Source organism: Acomys russatus, chromosome 24 (assembly GCF_903995435.1).
Source record: "Acomys russatus chromosome 24, mAcoRus1.1, whole genome shotgun sequence".
Taxonomy (NCBI): domain Eukaryota; kingdom Metazoa; phylum Chordata; class Mammalia; order Rodentia; family Muridae; genus Acomys; species Acomys russatus.
This window is the reverse complement of record NC_067160.1, coordinates 54,147,817-54,164,517: the sequence shown is the minus strand read 5'-3', so window position 1 is coordinate 54,164,517 and position 16,701 is coordinate 54,147,817. Positions and strand designations below refer to the sequence as shown.

The 16,701-nt window shown below is 54.5% G+C and overlaps 1 protein-coding gene across 2 annotated transcripts in view; it reads right to left on the bottom strand.

Moving 5' to 3' along the window:
- Positions 1–11,492, bottom strand: part of Ntng2 (netrin G2) — a 55,600-nt gene extending 44,108 nt beyond the window's left edge. For both annotated transcript variants that reach the window (XM_051166135.1, XM_051166134.1), the window contains exon 1: positions 10,739–11,492. In XM_051166135.1, the coding sequence (XP_051022092.1) occupies positions 10,739–10,954 (216 nt within the window). In that variant the 5' untranslated portion in view covers positions 10,955–11,492. The remainder of the gene's footprint in view (positions 1–10,738) is intronic.
- Between the last annotated feature and the right edge of the window lie 5,209 nt (positions 11,493–16,701).

Below are 16,701 nucleotides of genomic sequence, written 5' to 3'. Positions count from 1 at the left end.
GGGAGATTGGGCCAGAAGGTACAGATTTATTCTTCTACTCAGCCATGCGCTACTTGCCAGACATTTAAATATCACTCTGGGGAAGCAGTTTCAGACTTTGTCCCTGAGGACAAAACACGTAACAATAACGTTCGCAGGTCATAAGTTCAGAGGAAGCAAACCAACCAACTAACCAACCCTCTAGCCAACCAACTAACCAATAAAACAATTAGCCAACTAATCAGGCAACCAGCTAACCAACCAACAGCTTGAGAGTTCATCCTCAGCAAGAGGACCTGGAGTCGCCTAGGAGACTCATTTCTGAGGGTGCCTGTGTTTCCAGGGAGATTTAACCGGAGAAGGAAGCCCCGTGCGCTCCATCAGCCACGCCATGAGCTTTGGTCCCAGCTGCAGCATGAACAAGTGAATTGAGCACCAGCATTTCTCTCCCTGCTCCTGACTATGGGGCAGAGCGAGGCACTATTTCTTGTGACCATGATTCCCCCAACCATGGTGACTGCACCATCAAACTGGGATCCCAAGCAACTAATACACCGATGAGAAAGAGCCCCATGTGCGTAGCTGGGCTTGGGGTGCTGCTGGCTGGTGAGACGTGGACCAACTGTGAAGTCTGTGACATCGTCTGCTGCCGCTCTCGTTTTACCGGGGCTAGGTGCCTGTTCAATATCCCACGTCTGCTTACCCAGGTGTGTGGATCCTTTGTAGAGGCACCAGGGGAGTTGCCTGACTTGATCTCCGTGTAGGATGCTAGCATCAAGTCCTGCAGGATATGTGGCTGTGACAGAGGGTGCCTGAGGTGGAGGGGCAGGCAACGGACTCGGCTGCAATGAGTGTGCAGAACGCTGCAGAAAGCGTTGAGCTGCCACGTGTGGCTGTCACAGAGCTAGCTGAGGCTTACGGGGGGAATAAGGCCAAAGGGAAGGCAAGAACCAGAGGTCAGTAGGCAGCTGGTAGCTTGTGGAAGGCAAGAGGAACCAGAGTGTGAAGAACAAAAAACTTGGGGACATTCTCCATTCTCCAAGACTGGAAGTCAGAATCCAGCTCCCAAAGCCAGCATAGGCGGGGCACCTGCAGCTGATGGAAGTAAGGCCTATGAGAGCCCAGGCGCACGGGGCGTTCCTTGTTGCTGTGGTCTCTGAATTAAAGAAAGCCAGATGGCCAAGGCTGGAGGGACACGGGGCAGCCTCTACGAGGACTTCATCTATCAGTGGTTCTCAAACTTGCCAACACACAGCTCACCTGTAGAGTGTTTATGAGCCTGGAGAGTGGGCTCACCCACAGGGTCGTATGGCTGGGCATGGGGATGGTGACAAGCTCTCCAGGAGTGCCCCTACATAGTTCATGGCAAAACCTCAGCGAGAAGAGGGTTCTGGAGCTGTAAGGAGACCTGCCTGCTGGCTCTTGCCTGCTCTGCTGTTCTGGTCACTACTCCCCACATGTTACTGGGGCCTTTGAGAAGATCACCCTAAGGGTAAGGCAACGAGAGGCAAAAGGAGAAGAGCACAGACACTCGGCCACCCCACAGTGGAGTCGCTTCTCCCTTTAGGATCCGGGGATACCCACACCCACAGTACAGATCTCTGGGGCTTTCCTGGGAAGCGGAAGTTCCAAGGCCTCCGGACCTGAGACGGTGAGATGGCTTCCCACCTTGAGGCGGGCAGTGGCATCAATGGGACACTCTGTCTCTCCACTCTCCTCATTCTCACACTTTCCCCCAAGCCGAGAGGATCCCAAAGCACTCAGGGAGCTCAGGTGAGCAGGCAGGCGGGATTGCCCGGTGCCAGACAGTGAGGCCAGGAGCACCCTTCCTCACCCGCCACTCCATGCACCCTCTATTTTTAGGCCCATTACTGTCCACTGGAGCGTATAGTTTCAGCACTCCATCCCCAGAAAGACAGATCAGATTCCTCTAAGCAAAGCCGCCTCGCTTTTGCTGGAGCTGGTGCGTGGGAGATTGCCTGCTTCCAAATAGATGCGGAGCAAGCAGAGCAAGCGAGTTATCAAATAAGTGGATTAGCAGGCTCCACCTCGGCTCAAAGAGCAGTGGGAGGGAAAACACAGCATCTCCTCAGCCTCCTTCCTCCAGGGCTGATGGGGACTCTGCTCACCCAGCATGCACGAACACACACACACACACACACACACACACACACACACACACACACACACACACACACATGCCAGCTACCTCCAACCCCCTCTCTCCTGAGAAACTCAGAGAGCCTCCTATCAGCTGTATAGCCCGGGGAGACACTGAGGTCTGGGCAGCCTAGCATGCTAGAAGCTGTGTAAGCTTGGGCAAGTAAGTGACTTGACCTCTCTGACTCTGAGATTGCTCATATTTAAAATAAGGTATTAATAGAACTTCTGCCATGCCTTCTGTGTAGATTCAGTTTATGTTAACTGCTTAGTATACACTAGGCACTCAATAAATGTGGCTCTGATGAGATGGAGGGTGTGGAATCAAGGTCTCTAGGTGGCAAGAATTGCACCCCAACTTTTCTGGGGTTAGAAGCCCTGGTAAGCAGGATCCTCTGGGGTTGCATCATTGGCTAGTGGGGTCCACAGGTGGAGTCTGGGCTGTCCCACATGGGAAGTGCCCACATGGATTGCAGCCTCGTGTTTGTATGTGCACACACGAATGTTTGCACACATTCCCAGTTCCTGAAGTCAGAGCTTTGCCGCTAAGACAGGAGCTGGTTCCTGCCTTTGGTCCTCCTAGGTCATCCCTGGTGTGTGGGAGGACACTGCTCTCCTTGGTTCACTAGTAAGCCAGGAGTGCAGGGGAGCTCAGGGGCTCACACTCAGACCCCCTCATTTGCTCTTCCTCTTTTGGGGAAGGAAGAAAGGTTGCCCAGCTATTGCAGAGGGCAGACCTGTCCCAAGGAGCTGTCCCAGCACAGTATCTGCCACGCAGTGCTGGTAAAGGTTCAGAATTTGAGGCAGGGGCACTTTGCCTCCTCCAAGCACCACTGATTCTATCCTGCTGCCAACTGCCTTGTGATCTCTCAGAGGGAGGGCACTCTCAAGAGCCTGTAGCCTCCCCGGTAGGCGCCTCTCCCAGCATCCTCTTCACCTTTGCCCAACACCGACAGTGTGCCTGTTGGAGGGGATGTACAGGGTCTTGGTTCATTTCCACTTATTTCCCTGGGCAGTGCTTCTCGTAAAGTGGACAAATGACCTGGCAGCAGGAGAGAGATGGAGTGGGGGCTGAGGAGGTCTGAAGTGCCCACAGAGACCTAAGACAAACTACACTGGATCTTCCTCACAGGAGGGGCGGTTCTGGACACACACCCTCTTGTCAGGGTTTAGATCTTGGCTATCCGAGTGAAAATTAATTTTAGCCCCGTCCTACCAGTCAGGTCTCTCTGCAACAGCCCACTGTCACACAGGCCATTCGGACCTGTGCTATAGAAGAGCTTGGGGGGAGATGGTGGGCCAACCTCTGAGGAGGTTTCTGGTTTGGCTGTGCAACTTTGGGCAAGTGTTTCCACCTCCTTAACTGTCCCCTTTCTCAGCTGTGTGATAATATTATGGAGAGGTCGAAAAGGCTATATACATCAAGTGTGGGAATTGCCACAGTATGTACGGTGCCAGGGGTGACGGGTCAGTATGTGGCAAAGGAAGGGTGCATTCTCAGAACCCCACTTCAAAGACCGTCAAAGGTGCTGGCTTCAAAGAGCATATATGTTCCTACCACCACCATGTCTGACCTCAGCCTGACCTTACACCCCCGTGGTACTGCTGCAGGAGAGCCATTGCTGACAGGGCTAAGAGTGAGATCTCTGTTTCCTGGTGCCTTCAAGAGCCAGCTCTGAGAGGTGTGATTTAGGTGAGCCAGGAAGTGAGCCCGTCAACCTGCCATCTCTGCTATATAGGAGCAGCTCCAGCCCGCAGCTGGTACAGGTGACCTCCAGCTTATGCCCTGTCTCCTACCATGTCACCATGTGAGATCAAACCTAGGGTGTAAATGGGTAAATGGAGGTCTAGGATGGAGAGCCTTGTGCCCCCCTCTCCCCACAGCTTGGACTCCATCAGGGACTTGCGAACAGGACCAGAGGGATATAAGCGGCCAACAGCTTTGCCCTGAGTTGGCTCCATTGCAGTCTGCTCATAGAGAGTGGGGTTCCTCTGGCCTTAAGAATCCTACTTTTTGGGCTGGGCAGTGGCCTTTAATCCCAGCACTTGGGAGGCAGAGGCAGGTGGATCACTGTGAGTTCAAGGCCAGCCTGGTCTACAAAGTGAGTCCAGGACAGCCAAGGCTACACAGAGAAACCCTGTCTCAGAAAAAAAAAATCCTACTTTTACAGGGCATGGTGGTGCACACAAAGGCAGGCAGATCGCTATAAGTTCAAGGCAAGCATGGTCTACAAAGTGAGTCCAGGACAGCCAGGGCTACACAGAGAGACCCTGTCTCAGAAAAAAAAAAACTCTACTTTTTTGCTCTTAAGTTTGGAGGGAGCACATATTTATTTACTTAACATCGACTATACAACAGCACGTGTGTGGGAACCACCCTGAGTGACTGGAGGAGGAGAGGAGCAGAGGGGAACCTGGAGAGTTGATGAGTGGTGGAGGTGGACCACAGCATCCTCACTCACCCAGGGACCCTCCTTAGAGAGTTAAGCAATGCCCGGCCTAAAACACACATTATGGGAAACTGCCAGAGCGTGCTGCGGCTCCCTGCTCTCAGGCTCGCTCCTCGCCACCACCTGCTCTCTCCTGCCCTCTCTGCTTCCTTACAACCTTCCAGGACTCCCATGCACCTCCCACAACTTCGTCTGAAATGCCATATTTTACTTATTGTCCCTTTGGGTTTGTCCCGTTCCCTCTTCTGGTTATTTCGAGAACGGGGACACCCGTCTTCGCTGGACATTTCGTTGAGGCTGGCCTCCTGCCTCAGCTTATTTCTAGAAACATGGCGGCTCGAAAGTGTCACCCCCATTTCCAGATGAGAAAGCAAGAGCTTACAGTCACAAGGACTTGCTTTACCCAAAGTTCCACAGGCCAGGAGTTAGTCCCTCTCAATACTAGCACAGGAGACCTGCATGTCTCTCTGCCCACCAATTGTCGGCCTTACCTAAAGGCATAACACTCAAAAGGAAATTCTTCCTTTACAAAAATTTATTTATTATGTATACAACATTTGCCTGCATGTGTGCCTGTCCTCCAGAAGGCATCAGACTCCAGTATAGATGGTTGTGAGGCATCATGTGGGTGCTGGGAATTGAACTCAGGACTTCTGGAAGAGCAGACAGTGCTCTTAACCTCTGAACTGTCTCTCCAGCCCAAAAGGAAATTCTTAAAACCTAGGGTAGGGGTTGGGGACTCGGCTGAGTTTTTAAGACTGTTCACCTAGCATGCACAGGGCTCTGGGTCCCATCCCCAGCACGGCATAAACTGGATGTAGCGGCTCATGCCTACACTTGTGAGGTGGAGGCAGGAGGATGAGAAGGCTAGATTCATCCTCAGCTACCTAGCCAAGTTCAAGAACAAGTTTAGTCCCATGGGACCCTGTCTCAAAAATAAGTAAATAAAAAAATAAAACCTGGGCTGTGGACAGAAAGGGAGCTGAGCCCAGATCCCCAAGGCTCTGGCAGTCTAAGTAGACATGTCTCCGGGTCCTTTTGTGTCCTCATTACTCTGAAGTTCTTGTTGCCCACCCCTTAGGGTGTCTGAACCCAGCTCCTTCCTACCGGAAATGTCAGATGCACCGACGACCTCTATAGGCCTGGCACTTGGTGGCATCACAGCTCCATCCTTTCCTGTCTGTCCCCAGCAGAGGAGTTCTCTGTGTAACAAGATCCCTCCCCAGGATCTATTCTTGTCCTAGAGAGCGCATGGCTGTAGCTAAGGGCTGGTGCTGGCAACTCCAAGACATTGTGACTGAGTTCAGCAGAGAGCTGGGCAATCCCACAGCCGTGAGGGGCCTGAAGAGTTAGGGCTTCCAGCGGCCATAGGTCCTCCTCAAGGCTCAGCACTCATCTCTCCTCCTCCAGGAAGCCTTCCTGGACCACAGCATCCCTCTACCCATCCATCCATTTGTCCAGCAGATGATTCTTAGGCACTAAGACGAGAGGGGAGCACTCTTTTGTTGTTACTGTTGTTTCTGAGACAGAGTTTCTCCGTGTAGCCCTGGCTGTCCTGGAATTCATTCTGTAACCAGGTTGGCCTCAAACTCAGAGAGAGACCCACCTGCCTCTGCCTCTCAAGTGCTGGGGTTAAATGTGTTTGCCACCGCTGCCCTTCAGGAAACACTCTTTTTAGAGCTCTACGATCCAAGCACCTGTGCCAGGCACTGCACTGGTGACAGCGTCCTGGGTGTGGTCTCCTTCTAGCCTCAACCGGAGGTCTCAAGGTTATATCCCACATTGAAGGTGACATGGCATGATATTACAAACTGTCATCTCTCTGGAGGCTTGATAGACAAATTCGACGTTCATTCATTTCAACGTGGAAAATTCAAGACGGGATTAGCTAGCTCTATCTAACGGTCAGAACAAACTCTGACTAAAACTGGAGACTTGCTTCCCTCTCCAAGAAGGTGATGAGGTGGGCAAGGCAGGCTCTTAGGTGAAGAAACTGAGGCTTAGACAATGATCTCTCTCCCCCACCCCCACTTTTGAGAAAGAGCCTCACTTTATAATACTGGCTGATCTGGAATTCACCATGGAGACCATCCTGGCCTTGGATTCACAGAGATCCACCTACTTTTGCCTTCTTGGCTTCTTAGTGTTGCCATTAAAAACATGTACCACCAAGCCCAGCTCTTTTTTTTTTTTTTTTTAGTAAAAAATTATGCTGGGCTGTGGTAGCTCACAACTTTAATCCAGCACAGCACAGCACTCAGGAGGCAGTGGAAGGCAGATCTCTATGAGTTCCAGGCCACCCTGGTCTATAGAGCAAGTTCCAGGGCAGCTGAGGTTACACAGAGAAACCCTGTTTTGAAAAACAAAACAAAACAAAAAGTATCTTATGTGTGTGGGCATTCTGTATTTTGTCTGCACGGATGTCTGGGGACCACGTGTGTGCAGTGCCCATGGGGGCCAGAAGAGGGCGTGAGAGCCCCTGGAACTGGAGTTATAGATAGGTGCTAAGAATTAACACCGGGTCCTCTGTAAGCACAGCCAGCACTCTTAACTACTGAGCCATGTCTGCACCCCTCCCCCATTCCTGACTATTGAGACAGGGTCTCAAATAGCTCAGACTGGCCTTGAACTTCTGTCCCTCCTGCTACCGCACCTGGTTTACACAGTGCTAGCGACCGGACCTTGAGCTTTGCTATGCTCTCCAGCAGCTGAGCCACACCCACTGGCCAGTGCAGAGAATTTGAATGGATTATCCTAGTTCACAGAGCCGAAAGTTCTAGTGTAGTGCCATGGTGTGATTCCAGATCTCCAGCTCTCACCAAAACAGGCCTCTGCCCTGGAAGCAGCTGCCTATATCTCACTCACACAGAGCCAAGCACAGAGCCTTGGTAAAGCCCACCCTACAGGCTAGCTCGGCCCAGCTAGGGCGGGGCTGGGAGCCTGCGTTTCCGGCAGGTAAAGCTAGGGTCCAGGGACCACACTCTGGTAATGAGGCTGCAAGATGGCTGGGGATACCCAGTGCCTCCTCCTTCACTTTCGCTGCCCTAAGTCTCAAGTTCTGTTCCCTTGGCACAGAGAAAGGAGTGAAGGCTGCAGGCAGGAGGTGCTGAGCCACTGCCTGTCCAGGCCCCAGTGAGCTCGCCTCAGAGGGATCCGAGCAACCATAGCTCCCACCCAGTGAAAAGTTAAAAAGCCCTTTCTGGCTGCCTTACTCCTGCTCTTCCTCTTCCTTTCCCTCCATCCCCTCCAGGGGATGCTCTGTGACCCGCAGCTCTCATTGAAATTTCGCCCTTGCCCAAGAAACCCGCTGCAGAGAGCTCATTGCTATTCATTTTCCTTGTGCGTTTTAGAGCCAATAGGTTTTTATTTATTCATTTATCTTGTCTTTTATCCCCCTCCCCTTCCTCACCAGGCTGGAATTTACAATTCAGTTCTCTAGTGGCCTTGCCGAAGGACAGGAAGCTGGGAGCGTAGGGGCTGCACCCTGGGACTGAAAAGGGGCGACTGCTGCTTTGTCCTCTCTTGTGCTTCCGGGGTGTTCTGGGGTTCATGTTCTGGTTGTCTGGGTCCTGGGACAGGCAGGCTCACAACTGTTAGCAGGAGGATTGTCAGCTGGAAGGGATGAGCTGGCCCTGGCTTGGAAGACTAAGAGGGCACTGGGTGGCCTGGCTACCACCAGGGCGCCCTCTGGTGGCTAGTTAGCCACACCTGCTCTGGCTGAGGGCACACTCATCGACCACCAGCTAGCTGCCTGTAGGCGAGAAACGCAGACTGTGGTGCGGTCAAGGCTGGAGAGAAGCAATATGCTCCAGGGAAGCAGACCAACCCAGGAAGCCACCAAGGGAGTCATAACAATGGTGACGTAAGATAATCACGGCCATTGCACACTGGGGCACTCCCACGTGCTTGCTCATGCCTGGCCCAGTTGTCTCCCTGCCAGCTCGGTGACACAACTACGTTATCTTTTTTTTTTTTTTTTTTTTTAATTGAAGCAGGAAAAAAGCCGGGGCTCAGGGAGGGAAGTTTCTGGCTTGCCTGCTAAGCTCCTTGACCTTGGCAGGACTTAGGCAAGCTTTCTAATCCTTAAAAAGGGGATCAGGCTAGGGAGTACCTGAGGGTGCCCTCAAAATGGCTCAGCAATGCATTGCCCGTGGCCTGCTCTGGACCTGCCCAGGAAGAACCTCAGTTAAAAGCACTATTGGTGCAGGGGAATGTTCTAATACAGACTCAGTGTGATACACACCTTCCTGCAGAAGCTGACATCTTCTGGGGGCTGCCCTCTGCCTGCTCCTGTGGTAGCCCATTCTCCTTGGTCTCATATTTGTAATCAAAGGCAAAGCTGTTCCTGCCCACCACGGGACACTTGTGTCCATCAAACAAGTCCCACCAATGCCGGGGCTCCTCCCGGACCTTTTCACCTGTCCAGACTCTAGAGCTCAGCCAACATCAAGATCCAGAGGAGTCATCAGTCAGGAGAGGCCCTGGATTTGCCTCTGGTGGTCATCTGTAGCCCCTATACCTTTGAGAAGAAGCCGGTCCCGTGCACTGCCCCCAACCCTGGCAACGATTCGTATTTAAAAGACATGATCATGTTGAAGCCTGTGCCTGGGAAATATGTGGTTGAGGCAGTTCCCATGGGAGTTGAGACTACGAATGGAACTCTCTAGAGCCCTAAATATCAGGGCCCCGGGCCCTTTGCCTATCTTTCGTTCAATGCTCAACAATGTCCACATGTAATCCAGTCTTGGCTCTTCGCCCTGGGTTGTCTTCTTCCTTCCTCTCTCCCCTTCTTCAAGCTGGCTCAGGCCCAGCCACCACCCACAGTGACAGCCTTATCACCACTGACAAGCCCAAGTGGGGAATGTACCTTCCCGGGCTAGCAGCTCTGTGCTGCGACTGGAGCCACCCCCAAGGGACTTAGACATTTCCAGGAGCCTGGACTGGGGACACCAGGTTGTGCAATAAACCTCATCTTTCCCCCAAGAACACTCAGAGGCACCAGCCACCTGCAGGATGACATCGAACCTCCCCTGCCTGCTCCTCTGGCTGCTCTGCCCAGCCTCTGCCAGAGACAGGCTGCTGCGTGCTGCAGGTCCAGCTTAACTCCGCAGCGTCACCACTTTCTGCTGTGTGACCTTGGCCAAGGGCTTCCACCCCAGCCCGGTTGTCTCAGTTTCCCTATCGGTTATGACCAGAATGACTGAACATCTGGGACACCTCCTCTGTGCCTGGTCTCATTTTGAACAACATGCATCCACAGAGCCATTGACCCACCCCCCCCCCTCAGGGTACTTACTGTATTAATGCACACCTCCCCCACACCCCCAATTCTACAGTTGACAGTACAGAACCCAGGGATGGTGACACTGGTCTGAAACCTGCTACCCCATTTTCACATTCTGACTTTGTCCAAGGTAGAATCAGCCTGGGGGAGCCCAGGGGAAAACGCTATAGAATAACACTCATGAGACTCTCAACCTCCCATTCCTGGAGCTCTTGTCAAACTCCGCTCTCGCCACCACCCTTGGTAACACTGCCTGAGTGCTGAAGCTCCCGCTAGCTCCAAGACCCTTTCTTTTCTAGCTAGGGGCTCAGGCGACAAGGCCTGGGCACCCGCCTCTTGGCTAGAGGGTAGCACGGGCTGAGATGCTGCACTTTGCATCCAGCCTGACACCCCCCCAACCCCTACCCCCACCTCCCCACCCTCCTTCCTCCTTTAAGAACTCCTCCCAGACCTCCCAGGAACTGTCCTCTGCAAAATGCCTGGCCTGAGCTGGAATCAGGACTCTACGCACTAGACTGGACTGGGCAGGTGGGGAGAGTAACCTTGCAAACTGCATCCAGATTGCTGGTCTGAATGCTGACTTCCTGCAAAGGAGAAGGGGCTGGCGTTGAGACAGGGAACTATGACTGCTGTGCAATTCCTGGCAGGAAATCATGCCAGGGTCAGCTGGCCAAGATTGCCTCCACCTACAAAATGTCACTGAACCCCCAGGGTCCTCAGGGAAGCTTGACTTTGGCGCCTTTCCCACGGTGGGACTTGGAGTTGGTCTTGTTATTAGGGCTTGGCCACCCCCAGGTCTGTCTCTGCGCACAGTCCCCCCCACCCCCTCACTTGGGTAATGGAGAAGTGGGCGGGGCTGACTTACATGGGAACAGAACCTTTCAGGGGGGTCTCCGCATGTGATGCCTGAGGGTTCCACTCTGACCTTGACGTAATCCTTCAGGCGCATCACCTTGGGCTGGCAGGCGTAGAACTCCCAGGTGGGGCCCTCGTCTGTGGTCACCCAGGATTTGCAGATGTCATAGTCCCCGGAGGCCAGAGGGAGGCAGTGCAGGAAGAGGGCCAGCAGGTGCAGCAGCATGGCTTCGAAGTCCACAAGGGTGGAGCCCAGAGGGGCACTGGAATGGTGGTGGTGGGGTCAGGGGGGACTCGGGGCCTCAGCATGGAAATGCCACATCTACCAAGCCGTGGTGGCGGGGATGTGCCATCCGCTTGAGCAATGCAGGCTTGCCAACGGTGGGAGCGTGTGTTTTCCAAATGGCTGATACACGGAAAATCCAGAGCCAGCGTTTCTCAAGTTGCTGATGGGCAGATGAAAAAGTGGCCAGTAACTTGGCGTCCTCCTAACCTTGGCGTTACACCTCCCCTGGAGGGGAAGCTGATCAAATCGGGCAGACTCTCAGATTGTGACAGTGGATGGAAATGGGATGAGGAGGAGATCCGCAGGGATCCGGCATGGGGCTGGATCAGGTTGCTTTTAATTTTTGTCCTTCCGATCAATCCAGGTCTTTAAAGGGCCCTTAATGTGTGATGTGCTCAACGTGACTGCAAAACAGCCCCAGCAGCCTGCATGGTGAAGAGAAGATAAAATCAGGAGGCAGACATGTTAGCTGGAGATGAGTCCCCGCTCTCTGGGACCGGCCTTGGCCATCTCACACCAATAAAAGAGATTTCTTTCCATATGGGCTTAAAGTGACAATGATTATGTGACTAGACTGGAAAATTAAAAAAAAAAAAAAAAAAAAAAAAGGGCCACTGAGGTGTTAACTGGAGAGGTCATATGCCTCTGCTCTGCTGGGGCAGGGCACATATTGGGGGCCAGCTGACCTTGGCTAGTTGTCATGGGCCACTTGGTGTGAAATTCCTGAGACTTCTTCAGCTTTTACTTCATCCAGGTACCTGGGCTCTGGCTTGGCTTTCATTGTAAAGAGACAAGAGGGGGAGGGAGCATTCATTAGCAGCAGCACCTGCAACAAATTAAAAGGAGGGGGTAATTAGAGATATAAGAACAAAAGCTCTCTGGTAAAATGTGCACACACACACACACACACACACACACACACACACACACACACACGAGGTTGCCTTAGTGAAATCTCCAGAGAAAGCTGGGCTATCTTTTCTTTATTAATCTCTGAGTTACATGTGTAGAGGTGTGCCTCCACATCACGTGTCGGGATGTGTGTTCAGTGGACGTGCCCTTTCTCGAGGACCAGGGACTCCCTAAAGCATCTCTAAGAGCAAAGGGTTAATGGTCGCTTTAACACACTAGGCCGGACCAGTCAAAATGTCTAAGTTGTTAAAAGAGACCACGGAGCATCCAACTGAGGTGGTGGCTCCCACTGCTGCAGCCCAATAGGGAGGTCTCTGTGTGGGCCGCCCGCAACCCGCTCCCCGGCACCTGCACGATGTGAAACCGTGAATTAAAAGAATCCACGGCGAGAAACTGGGATGCTGCACGCTTCCACGGGAATCGGTGTTTTGTTGTTTACAGTCCCCGACCAAGGCCAACAGTTTGCAATCGTTTTAGGAGGGCAGTGTCTATTTTAAGCCTGCGGTAATCATTTAAAAGCTAAAATAGATATAGCTAATAGGAATACTGCATCTAGAAACACATGACTCCCAGACTCTGGTGTTTTCCTGGACATTTGCTACATGGGAGAATCTGTGTCCCGGCCAGCATGAGATCCCCACCAAGCCCCTGGCCAACAGGACAAATGTTATTTCGATGGATGTAGTGTGCACGTGTACACACACACACACACACACACACACACACACACACACACACACACAGAGTCTGTGTTATTAGTTACTCTGGCTATAATGCTTACAGTTGCTGCATTTCATCCCGAAACCTCACATATGGGAGCCTGACTCTCACCTGAACCCACTTGTCAGCCACTGTATACCGAAAGTCCCAGAGGAGTTAATTGTGTTTGCATGAAACATTGCTACCCAGACACAGCACATTCCTGCCCCCAAATGACAAGCAGCGGGAGGGGACATTTTGGTCTAGCCTGTCTGCTGAGAGCTCCTTGCTCAGGGGGGCAGCCCCTAGCCAGTCCTCTGCTCCAGGCTGCAGTGGGCCTCATCCATCTACGTTAAGACCGCCCCTGCCCCCTCTTAGGATGAAGGACTCCTAATATAGATGAATGAGAACCCAGCCAGACCACATTTCACACCTCTCCTCTGACCTTAAACAGAAACCTGCTCTAGGCCCCGCCCAGGGCTCACCTCTTGCTAGAAAACTCTCTGGAAGAACGTGATCAAGCGTCTATTTTTTTTTTTTCAACCTGAGAAAAATGTAGTAAAAATAAAATACCCGGCAATGGTTTGGACATTTCCAGCTAAGCTCTGAGCTGCCCAGAAAACAGCATGCCCCTAATTAATTCTTCCAGCAGCCGGCTCCCGACTGTTCACTAACAGGTAGGGCGCTCCTGACGGCTGGGGACAACCAGAGCACCAGGCTGCGGCTCTCAAGGCGGGCCCAGCTGCCTGTTTCATCTGCAGGGCCAGCGGCTGCTCCTGGTTGGGACAGCGCTGGACTCCGGTCCGGGTGGGGAGGCAACGAGGCCCTGGGGCCGGAGCCCCAGCGAGCAGCAAGCGGCGCAACTCGCACATCTATTAATTGCTTTGCAATTTTGTTGGCTTAAGCACTACACATTCCCTAGAAAATGGGAGTGGGGGAAACAACAACAAAATCTGCCAGGGGAAAATGTGTTTACAACCCGTCAATCAATTGGGCGTTGCTGGCATCGAGGGGGCACTGTGAGCTCAGCACTCGAAAATTACAGTAGATTTTTGCCAAAAAAGAAAATAAAGGGCTGGGGACTCAGGCAAGAGTCCGCGGAAAACCGAAGTGGGTAGCAGGGAGCGAGGAGTCGGCAGGGAGAAATTCAGAGTAAGAGGTTGCATCCTCGCGGATCGTTTTCTCCTTGGAAAATAAATCTTCACCTGATATTATTAAGAAACTGCAGCTCTCTGAAACAAATGGAATCAATGCGCTTTATTTTCTTTTAAGAGTCCTCAGGAACCGGGGCGGGGGGGCTGATAGCCTGGGTATTAAAACCCGAAAATTAGATTTTATCAGGATTTCTGAACTCAGATTGCTGTCTTATTGAATTAGCGCCTTTAGGAGCTGGCCCGGCTGCCAACAGGCTCCTGCCGGAGCTGTGCGCTCTCCCTGTGGGAAACTTGCCTCTGTGGGGCGCAGGGTCCCTGGGGATCGCGCGGCGGGGGGGGGTGGGCGTGGAGCAATCCACCAGAGGTTTATTCTTCCACCCAGGCTGGACAAAGGGTAGAAGGGGCGTGTGAAACTTGCTTTGGATCCGGAAGGAAAGGGGAACCCCATGTCTCACGGCTACCTCCCCCCCCATCCCGGTTCCCCGACCTGGGATGCCCCAAGCTCACCACTGCCTCGGTGGACGTCCGGGTTCGGTGTCCCGGTGTCCCCAGCACTGAGAAGGGAGCTTTCTCCAGACTCTGGTTTCTCCCTGCCGCCCTCATAGAGGCTGGGAAGCCCAAAAAAGTTGAGCTCTTGGGGGCGGGGCAGAGCACCCAGCTCTGAGGACGTGTGGTTGAGGCCGCCGCGTGTCGGTCCCCGTGGACGGGCGGGGCTAGCCTCCGACCTACAGACTCCGGGGAGTCTGGCTGAGTCCGCGCTGAGCTTGGGGCGAGTAGACAGTGGTTTGCACTGCACACGGAGCACAAACCGCCGCTGCAGTTTCCCTTTCCAAAGTTCGGTGCAAACCACCGGCGCCAATTAATTATCACGCCTTTAATAAAAGCCAGGCCAGCATCCAGGCTGCTCCCTCATTTGACATTGCCTCCCTTAATTAAAAGACACCGAGCAAAGCTCCTGGGAATTATTTGCATTCTTTTTCCCTGCGCAGCTGCGCCGCGGGAACCCTGTCGCTGCAACCCCCCCAGCCCAGACCCGCAACTTACTCCGAAGCGGGCGGACCCGAGATCTGGTCCTTCCCGCTGCCTCTGCTCCCCCTACAGTGCGCCTCTACATCGTGGAAGAGCGCCCTTCTCCACCTGCCGACCCCCACTACAGCACCGAAGGAAGTTTCTAGACCGCTTGGTCAAGAGTTCTCGGTGCGCCGTTAGAGCCCGGAGGTGACTAAATTAGGGAGGAGGAGCGGCGGCGGAGAACGGCTATTTACTTTTCATAGACACAGTAAGCAGCGTTATTGCAACGGTCCATCCCCTCCCCACACAAGCGCACAGGATGGAAAAAGACGAGCTGGGTGGCGGGGAGCCCAGAGGAAAGACAAGCTACTCTACTTCTTAAAGATGCTGCACCGGGCGCGCACACACACCCTTCTTCCGCTGCTCCAGCCGTCCGCTAGTAACAGCCGCCACCAGATAACTTTGTGTCCAAGCCTCAGCTGGGCGGCTTGGAGTGACTCCCTGAATCGGTGAGAACTGGCACCGTCACCGAAGCCTTTTCAAAATGAAAGCACCCTGGCGAAACTGCGGCGCCTCCCCGCCCGCCGCCCTGGCGCTCCCCGCTTGCCTTACCCGGGCTCGAAGCAGCTTCCCGGAGCGAGCCCAGAGAGGCCGGAGACCGCCACCCTCTGGCGGGCGCTGGGTGGGCACACGGGTCGCTGGGCTGAGAGCCCGGGACTCCAGCCCCGTGCCGCCGCTGCGGTGGCCGCCGTCAGATGTGGGCTGGGGAGCTCTCGGGCCGCCGGGGAGCCCGCTCGCAGCCGTCCCGGAGACGCGGGCCAGGGGAGGGGGCCGCCCGCGCCGCCCGCATCGCCCTCCCGGGCGGAGCGGGAGGTCTCTGTTAACAAGTGCAAACTTTTGGGGCCCCCTGGGCAGCCAAGGGAGAACCTGCTCGAGCGCCCCACTCAGCCCCCGGCCTGGGTGGGCTTCGCCGCTGCTGGTCCGGGCGCCTGAGCATTCCCCTGGCGCGGCGCCGGCCAGATGGCGGGGCGCCTCACCGCCCCCCTGCACTCCGCTCCAAGTTAATGCCGAGGCTAAATCCTCTTGCCATCACTCACGGTCACCATCGGGGCTTTTATCTCCCGGTCTGATCCGGGCTGCGTAACTTCCTCTGTGTGGCTTTAACACACCATCCCACCACGGAGCAACGGTCTTCTTAAAGGTGCAGGAAGGAAATACTGCGAGGCTCCGGGGACGAGCCTCGGCCCGGGGAGGGGCGCGGCGAACAGGGGCGTCCCGGCGAGCCCGCGGCCAGGGGGCCTCAGCAGGCGGCCGCCGGACTGAGCCTGCAGTGGGGGGTCGCTGACTACACATCGCCTGGAGGCCCGGGGACCAACGGGTCCCTGAGCTCGGGGTGCATCCTCAGCGGACTCGGGTCAGGCACAGCGGAGCTGCATCTCCCTTCTTCCCAACTGTGGTGCCTGACTCGGTGCCAGCGCCCAGGGGTGTGGGGGCTGCCCCATCGGCACCAGGGAGGGGGCCAAGTGAGTCAGCCCCCACCCCTCACAGCCAGGGCTCTAGGCTGCTGGCTCCTCAGTCTCTGTCTCTGTCTCTTTTTCTCTCTGGAAAGCACTGCCACCCAGAAGGCCCTGAGCAGTGGGTAAAGGGGTGGGTGGGTGGATTTGGGGAGCTGGGGAGGGGGAGCGCTCTGAGCGCACAACCAAAGCCTGAATACCAGCTGACACATCGCCGCCTCCAGCCTGATGGGCCCTGCTTTTGACGGAGAAGCCAAGCCAGCTCTGCAGGGAGCGCAGAGTAGGGGGGCAGGAGAGCACTTGCTGAGGAGCTCTCTGCCTCCCTGGGGGCAGGCCTGGGAGGACCACGTGGGAGGACTCCCGCAGAGGCCGGGCAGAGGCCATTGAGTTGGCTGAG